Source organism: Mandrillus leucophaeus, unplaced genomic scaffold (assembly GCF_000951045.1).
Source record: "Mandrillus leucophaeus isolate KB7577 unplaced genomic scaffold, Mleu.le_1.0 Scaffold756, whole genome shotgun sequence".
In the NCBI taxonomy this organism is placed as follows: Eukaryota; Metazoa; Chordata; class Mammalia; order Primates; family Cercopithecidae; genus Mandrillus; species Mandrillus leucophaeus.
In genome coordinates this window covers 557,671-568,774 of record NW_012108208.1, presented here as the reverse complement: position 1 = coordinate 568,774, position 11,104 = coordinate 557,671, and the positions used below count along the sequence as shown (strand labels likewise).

The following is an 11,104-nucleotide window of genomic DNA, read 5'->3' as shown; positions in this document are numbered from 1 at the left end:
GAAAACAGGAAGAGAAAGTTAAAATTTCTAGTAAACTGAAAACAACAATAGTGCTCAGAGAATTTCTTTAAGTGAAAAGGGAAAGTGCTTAATTATGACAAATAAAACTTAGCTTGAGATGCACATATGCAGATGCTGCCACTTATTTTGGGAGAGACACTTCAGGAATTTACATAGTGAGAGATCAAATAGATACTTGATAAATGTGTCTGAATTGGATGTTCCCAGACACAAAAATAAAATGAGTTATTGACAGCTCTTGGGAGACAACATTATAAAGACTGGACACTTCATTTAACTTTATGTTCTGAATTATCATTGAGTAATTGACATTGATATTTGACTATGGTTTGTGGTTAAGTTCTTAATTGCAATGATGTTAAATAAAATGTGAAGCCCAGAGCAAACAGCAACAAAAATTATAGCAATACTTCAACAGAGATAACAATAATATGCTGCCTCAATGGTTCAGAATCCAGCATCTACATAAAACAAGCAACAGGATAATAAAATTATTTTCTTTTCAAATATTCTGGCAGAGTTACTTTAGTTTTCTTAAGTTATAGATTGTGGTCTTAACTGCAACTTTTCCCTCCTTTTAAGAAGTATTTAAGTTATGTGAATGCTACTACTTTTATGTTTTTAATCATTATTAACATTATCTACCCCTCTCATCCTTTCCTGCTTAGTATTTTGTTATAATTAAATGCACTCAAAATGCTGGACTTTCTGGTCTTTTTCTGACCACCAGAAGATGTAGTGGATTGAGCAGGGAACTGGGATAAGACATTTTTTCCTGAAATTGGTCAAGTCACTTAATCTTTTGCATTTTTACTTGTTTACTTGTAAAATGAAGATAGTGTTCCTCTCTCCTGCCTTATATGGATATCATGAGGATAAATTCAGTCAGTCATATAAAATGGTTTACAGTTCTGTATTCATGAGGGCATTTACTATGTCTTATAGTGATAACAATCAGAGGCATTGTTATTCAGCTTTTACTGCAGCAGGAATTTAGATTTGACCATCAGATAATTGACACTATAGTACAGGGTATTAGGAAAGCTGGAAAGATATTTTCCCCTGGGGATCTTGGACAGTAGGATTCTTTCATCTAAGTTTTGTTCTGTACATGTTATGCGATGGCTCAGGGCACTTTTCAGTGGACCACTGTAAAATTTCCCTCCATTCCACCCAGGTCCTATTAATATAGTAGTGAGTTGTTTCATATTGCTTTCAGCAACTTCACTCTTCCAAGGCCAATTACCATTTGAAAAAGTCATTCCTTATCATATTTTCTTGTTCTCCTCAAATGAATTTGTCCATATCTGAATTCTGTGAAGCTTGTTGGGTGTAATAACAGCTTTGTGAAGTCTTCCAGTTTCATATCTATTTATTCTTCTGCCCTGCCCTTGCATGTTTCTCTGCCCCCTTTTTTTCTGTGAACATAACCTGGAGGACAAGGTTTTTCGTTCTGCTTTTAGTGGTGCCATGTCTGCATAATAACATGATGTAGATTGAAAAAATTACAAATGATTCTTGGAATTCTAAAGATAATCTTATTTATATTGAGAAAAGCCTTCTCAAGCTACTAACTACCACTGAGATTGGATTGGCTTTTCCCTTGTTACTTTTCAGAGCCCCCATCTCCTTGGGCATCTCAACATATCCTTAGTTTTCAAATGTTGGCACTTTACTCCCGGCACGATTACCTTACATAAGAAACATTATAGGATTGTTGTGGGAGTTTAATTTTCTCATAACTTATTTGATAATTCACTGCTTATGTTAGAGTTAGAAACTATTGTCCAACTCTCAGAGACCCAGTTACATCAGGTCGGATGGATTTTTTTTATTTTTATTTTTTATTTTTGAGACCAAGTCTCACTCTGTTGCCCAAGCTGGAGTGCAGTGGCACAGTCTCGGCTCACTACAACCTCTACCTCCCAGGTTCAAATTATTCTCCTGCCTCAGCCTCCCGAGTAGCTGGGATTACAGGCACGTACCACCACACCCGGCTAGTTTTTTGGTAGAGATAGGGTTTCACCATGTTGGCTAGGCTGGTCATGAACTCCTAGGATGGATTTTTAAGACTAAAATTTTAGATTGCGATCAAACAGAAGAGGCTTGGACATGTGATGTTAAATAGTTACGTTTGTTTTGCCAGTTGAAACTTGTTTCTTTTTCTAGTTAAAACAATGACTTAGAGGTTATTTTCAGGGCGCTTTGGAGATTATGCTACAGGAATGTTAAGAGAGCAAATTTTGAGTGTGATTGCCCATTTGGACTTAATTCTGGCAACTGATTTTGGGGGAAAATGTCTGTCACTCGTTGATTATCTGTTATGTTTACCTGGACTTTATTTAAGCCTTATTAAGTTGCTAAACCCTATTTGGATGCTAGTGATAGCAGACCATCAAATATGGCTCTCAAACTTCTTGTTCCTGATCCACACGAAGGTCAGAGAAGCAATGCTGCCTTTTCTGATAGCCAGTAGCACCAGCAGGCACGTTGTTTACTCCAAGCAAGAATATACTCTATTTTTAATACTTTTGAAGACCACTGAAAATGGATCATTTATCCTTTTTTATTTTTTTGAGAAGGAAAGGATGACCTGCTATTCACAGAGTAATGCAGTTTGCTGCAAAGGTTGGTTTTTGCTGACCCCTGAGAGCTCACATTACAGTGGAGTGTGTTATTGGAAGGTGGGCCAGTTTATACAGAGGTTGGGAATTACTTTTCTCTAGTTTTGAAATGGTTATGCACTTTCTAATCTAGATGTAGAAATTTACTTACTATTTACTTAGATGTAGAAATAAAGTTTCTTTTTTTACATTCCCCTGAGTATATGGTATTGTAGGTATACAATACATTTGACAAGTTTTATTTCTGTACTAGGATCTACTCATAACACTTCTATCCTAAATTTGTATCAAAAGGAAGCCTTTGCTGGCTTGATAATAAACACAGACGAAGTCCAGATTCCACAGCCTAGTGATCAAGGAAAGTCAGGAATTGTATTTAGCTACGAGTAATGTGACACAAAGAACAGTGCCCTAAATTGCTAGGATGGTGATTTAGGGTTAATATTATGACTTCTTGCTCTACCCTCTTTCCATTCTCAAGATCGTCTCATGGTCATAAAGAGGCCACTGTGGTTCAGTCATGACATGCACATTCTAGGCGAGAGCACAGAACAAGCCATGTTTTTCAGCCCTCCTTTTACACAGCATTCCAAAGCCCCACCCCATCACTTCTGCTTTCATCCCATTTAGCCAGAATTTAGTCATGTGGCTGTCCATATCTGCCAAGGAGAATAGAGAATATAGTTTTCCATTACTAACACATCCCCCACTCAAAAAAAAAGCCATTCTATATTAAAGCAGAAGGGAAAGAGATATTGGTAAGAATGCAGCTGGCCTTTTATGATCTGTCTCGGCCTTTCTTTTGATCTCATCTGCTGTTTTAAGCACTTTACACTGTAGCCCCACGAGAACACTTTGCACTCACTAAGAAGCAGTCCCCTTTACTGCCCCCCCCCCACTTTGCTTATATTCTGAAAGTCTTTTGTCTCCTATTCCACTGCTCTTACCGCTAACGCACTGCCTCTAACACACCGACCTGCCGTTGTAGTTATTACACACCCTCCTTGGTTCTTTCACCTCTCTGTCAAAGCCCTTGTTGTGGTTTAGCTGAGATATTTTAGTTCTACAGCTAATTTTTCATACCCTCTGTGACTCTCTAATCCCCTACCACACTTGCCTACTATAATACATTATATATAACAAATGATTGATATATATTTATTGAATTCCATTCCAGATCTAATGCCAGCAAGATAACTTTGTGCTATAAAGGAGAAAATCTTTTTGTGCAACAGTTTCCAAAGGGTTTTCTTTTTCTAAGAATAAAAAAACTGACTATATCAACTTTAGAAGTATCCTACCGCATTTAATAGCCATTGGCTAATCTAAGGGTTCTTGGTTACTTCACTGAATAGCCTATCAGATGGAACTGCAAACAACAGTTTGTTTTGAAATAGGACTCCCTAAACATGGAAGAAACATTAACAGTCTTGGCCTGTTGGAATGTGTGCATTTGATGTGCCCAAGATTAGGGCACTCTGCTTGAGAACAAATAACAAAAAGGGGAGAGGAAACAATAAAAACTTTGTTCCTATAAAGCACCTGAAAGTACTATAAATTGATGGTTATCAAACTGGTCGGGGGTCCAAAGGCTACAGCCTGGGGGCCTCAAGTTTAATTGTTTTATAAAGTGTACTAAATAATTTTTTTTGTATTTTTAAGTGGTATTTTTAAAACTACTTTTTCATGCTTTGAGAGAGTTTTCCAAATTCCAGTTATTTTAAGGGGTTATTTCCTGGACTTGCACTTAACGATTTTGAGACATTTACATTTTTTTCAATATGGCATTCTGTGTGCCTCAGTGATACATGGTTATTCAGGTTGCATGAATATACATATATGTGTAGATTTATGGAACATCATCTTTTTAGATTAAAAATAATTTTTTAAGCTGATATTTCTTGGTGATAGAGCCTAGAAATTACATAGAGTGGCTTACTTCTGGGACTTATTTTAAACTGCACATAAACCATCCGCCAAGTGTACAGTTGGCTAAAGAGTAATATTAGAAAGGCCCTCCTGGACAGTTTATTTCATTTCACAGATATGAACACAATTGTTTCCCTTTGAATTTAATGCCATGTTTAAAATCAGATTTTAAGAATTTTCCAAGGGCATTTCCCTATCGTTTACACTCTCCTCGTCTTTTCTTTCTGCAGTCTTTTATATTAAATACCTCCTACACAGCACTGTCTAAGGATTTGTGGTGGTACAGGGTCCAGTTGGGATGACAAACAGGCAAGGAAGACCTGAAACTAAAATTAGCAAAGAAGCCCTGTGGAATGGAAGGTGAGGGAAGGGTTAGTGAGAGTTGGGCAAGGAAATGTAGAAAACAAAAATAACATGCACGTCAGTTTCGCAGCAGTATAGATTCTTAAAGGAAACAATGTTTGATAATTATCAGAGAGGAAACTGGGAGCATATCCCAGAATGGAGAACAGCATGGGTTAAAATGGGTAGGAACAGGTGTCAGGGGCTTCAAAATTCGGGGTCATTGTTGAGTCCATTGCCCTTGGTCTTCAAGGACTATCTGCTCTTCACTCAATGATTATTGAAGCTCATTTCTTCCTGTCACCAACACAAATCATACCTTCTTCATGTCAGACCTAAACTATTTCACTGGCCTTGCAACTGTCCTCTCTGCCTCTAAACTCTCTCCAGTCCATCCTACATATCATCACCAATGCTTTGATAAGATTCCCAGAGCTTTGATTTTTATCAGGCAGTTCTCCTGATGATGATAAATGTATGGAAACTTCCCATTTCCTAGAGATAAAGTGCATGTTTCTCATTCTGAAATGTAGGGAACATAATCACCTGATACCACACACCTGCTTGTTTCTCACTCTTCCTCCACCATTTACCCATGTCTTTAGCTTAATGAGCCCCCCGTGTGTCTCCTAACTAAACAGCAGCTTACTTGGCTGTGAAATATTCTTCTTCTTGGGTAGTCTGCTCCCTTCTCTGTCTACTCAAGCCTCCTCTATGAGGCTTTCTGCACGAATGTATATGGATTTGCTTGTGAGATGATTTCTTCACAGATTTCATATTGCTGATGAATAAATATTGTTTTGAATAAGAAACGTGGTTTCGTCTTTTTATCTAGATTGTAGACTCCTTGAGACCAGTCCCATGCTATACAATTATTTTTCATCTATTATAGTGTCTGGCATAGGGACATGCACATATTTGGTACGGAACAGGGTTTCCGAGTCTGGCACGATGATATTTTGGGCTGGATAATTTGTTGTTGTGGCAGGTTGTCTGAACATTTTAGGATGTTTAGCAGCATCCTTGGCGCCTATCCACTAGATACCAGTAGTATCCTCTCCCTAGTGTGAGAACCAAAAATGTCTCCAGACATTTCCAAATTTCCACAGGGGTAAAAAGTACCCCCCAGCTGAGAATTATTGATAGAGAATAAGCAGAACAAATTCCAATTAAGCAGTGAAAATATTTGAGTGATGGTTTACAGTATTTTGAAGTCTTGAGAAAGTGGAACTCAGTTGATGGAAAAGAGTAAATGTCAAACTGAGAACATCCTATTTGCTATGTTAGGGCATAGAAAGGCCATTATAGATTGAAAAGCAGTTGTAATGAATGTTAGGATTAAGAAAGATCAAGATACAGAAATATCCTTGAATTGAAGTCCCAAAACAATGTTGTTTTAGTTTTTGTTTCATTTTGAATCATTTCATACTTAGGAATACTATTTCTAGTAAAATAAATATTTTATGTTTAGTTAGAAATTTATCTGTATTTCATACATACTTAGTACTTGTGGACTAAGAACTGCTATTTGAAGTATATTTGAGAGATTGAGTTTGAAATTGTGGGTGCAGGACATTGTAAAGTTGTAACTATGAACAAATATCAGTTATGCTTATGCATAGTTTTACCTAGTTTTTCTTTTATTTGACTATTTGAGTATTGTCCTTGAATTTAAAATTCAGCCTCAACTGATACACACATCCACACATACACACACATAACACGAGTGTGTGTGTAGCTTACAGAATGTTTATAGGAAACTGATTTTGTATATTTTGGCTACTTTGTTGTAAATTCTCTTTTTTTTCTTTTATTATTAAACTAATACACGACATTAGTGCTATATGATTGGTGTTTCGCTGACCTAGAAATAACACATGCCATCTTCTTTTCACAGCTGTGTGCCAACCACGATGCAAACATGGTGACTGTATTGGGCCAAACAAGTGCAAGTGTCATCCTGGATATGCTGGAAAAACCTGCAATCAAGGTAGGAAAACAGTCTGACATAAATACACAATCAAAGACACCTCTATTACTCCCAAATTAAAAATATTCTTATCTCAAACTACTTTCCCTAGCTATTTTTCCACAAAAATGTGAGCTGCCATTTTGCTGATAAATAAAAATGTGTTAATGATAAATGTTGTAAAGTTTTTTTTATCAAAGGACAATTAAACAAATTGTATCCTCTTATTCTCTGATACTAATTCAAATGTATTTTGAAGAAAAGAATCACTGCATCAGTAATTTAGAAGCCTTCTGGTACGCCTTGTTCTTCCACTAACTAGTTGGAAATCCTTGGCCAAATAATTAACCACCTCAGACCCCAGGTACTGCTTCCCTTTAATGCCAAAGTCAGGTAGGAGGTTTGATTTCAAATTTGGAGTTTCCTCCTAACTCTGAGCCCTTTGATTCTGTGATTAAATCTCCCTTCAACTACTGACCACTTTGGAATGTTTCCATGATAAATAAAAATGATTAATTTAGCAAGCACTTTTTTAAAAACTCAGCATCAGTTGTTTATAAAAGCAAATATTTATTCAACACTCATAGTGCCGCAGGTATTTTATATATATTATCCATTTTTATCGTTACAACAACATTAGGAAGTAGAGCATTATTTATTATAATTAAGGTATAATCTATTAATTGTTAATCCATTTTTTATTTGGAGAGACTGAAGGATAGAAATATTAAGTGTCTTGCTCAGGTTCACAGAGTTAGTAAAAGAGCTAGCATGTCAACTTGGAGCTATGGCCTATATAATCCATATTTTTTCTACTATCTTAGTTTTGGATGAAAAAATATATTTAGAAATGTGATCCTCGAACTCATGCTAACAAGTCAGACAAGACTTGTCTTGTTAATTAAATTCAGTAAAAAATTTCCATTATTGGCCGGGCGTGGTGGCTCACGCCTGTAATCCCTGAACTTTGGGAGGCCGAGGCAGGCAGATCACCTGAGGTTGTGAGTTCAAGACCAGCCTGACCAACATGGAGAAACCCTGTCTCTACTAAAAATACAAAATTAGCTGTGTGTGGTGGCACACGCTTGTAATTTCAGCTGCTCAAGAAGCTGAGGCAGGAGAATCACTTGAACCCCAGGGGGCGGTGGTTGCGGTGAACTGAGATTGTGCCATTGCACTCCAGCCTGGGCAACAAGAGCGAAACTCTGTCTCAAAAAAAAAAAAGAATGGAAACAAAAATTTCATTATTAGGAATTAAATTAGAAATAAAGATTAGGGTTAGATTTCACTAAACAGATAAGAGTCAAAAATAAAAAAGATGAGTCAATTTTTACTTATTTCTTAAATTATACACCCTATCATCTTAAATGTCAGGTGAAATAATGATATGGTGTCTAACTATCCCTTACATACTTACTTGACCTCATCTGATATAGAAATGATATTGCTGAAATACTACTGTTCTTCAGTGTCTGATACTTATTTCAAGATATTCCCTTGAGGTATGTCATGTAAACTAGTGATTTATAGACACAGTTTTTTTTCACTATTTACTTTTATTTTTTAAATTTTACTTTAAGTTCTGGGATACATGTGGAGAACATGCAGCTTTGTTACAAAGGAATACATGTGCCATGGTGATTTGCTGCACCTATCAACCTGTCATCTAGGTTTTGAGCCCTGTATGCATTTATTTGTCCTAATGCTGTCCCTCCCTTTGCCCCCTGCCCTGACAGACAGTTGTGAAGTTCCCCTCCCTGTGTCCATGTGTTCTCAATGTTCAACTCTCACTTATGAGTGAGAACATGTTGTGTTTGGTTTTCTGTTCCTGTGTTAAGACACAGTTTTTGCAATCATCCAGAACGTTGATTTTTGAAAACATACTCAAAATGGTGGTTCATGAACCATCAGATGGAATTATTCATGAACCATCAGATGAAATCCACACTAGCAGAAATGATATGTCCCAATGGTAGAAGTTGCTATTCTAACGTGTGTTCTTGTATTATCTGCTATTTGATTTAGAACTGATTTTCCCAATGCTTGTTTTCTCTCTTATAATACTCTTTTTAACTTGAAATTTACCAAACATACCTGCATAATCTTTTTAAATAAGTGGTGCTCTTATTATCTCAGTTTACTCTTTTAAAAAATCCACTTGATTTTTCTTCCCCAGCGTAAGTTTACAGGTAGCAGTGTGTTAGGTTCTGGTTATTGAATGCCAATGTTCATCTTAGAATCTCAGTATACTTCTTTTTTTTAAAGTGGTGAACATAAGCCCTCAGATGCACTGTAAAACGTTGTTGTCCAAACGTGAGGATATAAAATATAAAGAAGACGATTAAAAGAAGTCACTTTTGAGATTGCAGAGAAATTCATGTAAATTTCTTTGCAGGAGGTGCATCAACTTTAACATGCTTCAAAGACATGCTAAAACTATTACTGAAACAAGGGTTCATTACTGGATAGCTCTCATTTTCAGAAAACCAGTTTAACATGTACTTTTTTTTTCTGTAACACATACCTATTTCTCTAAAGAAAAAATCAAATATATCAAGTTAAAATCTTGTTCTCCAAAACCATATTCCTTAAAGAGAAGAGGATTTGGTTAGTAGCAAAATGGGATTTTACACCTGCAAAAATAGTGCTGGCACTGATAATGTAATTTCAAGTCCAGTTTTGAAAATAAAGCTATAGCTTAAAATAAACTTAGGTGTTGTAATCATCTCTTATTTTGCCCTCCTCACAAAAAAAAAGCAGTGTGACAGGTTCCTGATGGCTAGGTTTATGCTCCTTGAGAGTAGAAACCCTTTTTGTTGTCTCTCTGATTTCTAGGTTCCTGAAAACTATTATTAAAGTGACTTGCACATGGTAAATGCACACTAAATATGTTAAATGAATGACAGTTTCATCTAATGGTTCTTAGTCCTGAACACCGTGGAAACTGGAAAGAGTTCCACAGGTTCTTGGTGCAGCACCTTAGAGAGTCTCTGCATCCATAGACTGAGGGCCCTGTCAGGATAAGGGAAGCTGCCATGTGCGGCCTGGTTGAGTGTGAGAGCTGCCTAGAGACTCCCATAAAAGTTGTTAGAGAAAATGGTTGATAGTGCCTACATAGCAGATTAACTTAGACTGTTTTCATTCAGGCCCACACATTTTAATAAAGTAGAAAATATGCTTCACAGATAAGGGAAATCAAAGAGGCTCCGTTTTTCTCGAGGAGAGAAATGTCAAAAAGAAGTAAATTTAAAATAACTTTACAGAACTGGAAATTAGCTTTTGATTAAAAGCAGCTTTAGGTATATGACAAGTTTTCACTGAGAATTTTGTAGCAAGTTATGTGCTTTAAGAAATAACCCCCTGGAAACTTGCATCATGGCATAAACAGCTTAAATAAACAAGTGCTTAACCAGTGCCTTTAGAGCTGCCTGGGAAACAGCCAGAATACCAGGGAAAGCTGCACTTTGGAACTGGTTTAATTTAGCAGCCTTGCCACTGGCTTAATGTGATCTGCTTTTGGTGGCTTGCTCTTCCCCACTAAGTCATTTGCTGGATTTGTTACACCTAGAACTGTTATGAAATTACAGGCTTGGACTGATCATTAACATATTCTGTAAGGCACATGTTACCTTTCAAAGCAGATGAAGTTCTAACCCGAATTCTGGCAAGATTCTCTTCGATCATTTGCTTCCTTTACTTTCACTTTTATTTATGCATATTTCCCTCCTCCTTGAGTTTCTGTACCGATACAAACCTCTTTTTCCCCCAGCCAGAAAAAAAAAATATTATTATAGGAAATAATCTTTTTATAACTTTTCCATTGGGGAGTGATTTTTAGTATGTAAATATATCATTGCATATTCTCAGAAATGAAAGACATTCTTAGGAATTTACAGTGTACTTTGTAATAATTTCAGAAGAAAATATTTACAAATGTCAATTCCTAATGTTTTAGTATGGTTTATATTTCATATGTTGAATTCTTTATCATAAGGAAAGAATTGGAGTCTTGTAGGTCAGAACCAGATACTTATTTTGTGGACTAGTTACATCTGAAAGTTGATTGTTTTGCTAAGCACAAAAATCTAAGAGCTTTAACCCTAATATTAAGGTGGATACCTACAGCCTTAGTTTTTGAAAGATGTATGGTTCCTGCCGGGCACGGTGGCTCACGCCTGTAATGCCAGCACTTTGGGAGGCCGAGGCAGGCGGATCACGA

General features: G+C 36.5%; 1 protein-coding gene across 7 annotated transcripts in view; it reads left to right on the top strand.

The window, feature by feature from the left end:
• The window catches only part of NPNT (nephronectin), a 102,032-nt gene that overhangs the window by 45,392 nt on the left and 45,536 nt on the right, over nt 1-11,104 (top strand). For all 7 annotated transcript variants that reach the window (XM_011966320.1, XM_011966319.1, XM_011966318.1 and 4 more), the window contains one exon: nt 6,814-6,906. In XM_011966320.1, the coding sequence (XP_011821710.1) occupies nt 6,814-6,906 (93 nt within the window). The remainder of the gene's footprint in view (nt 1-6,813; nt 6,907-11,104) is intronic.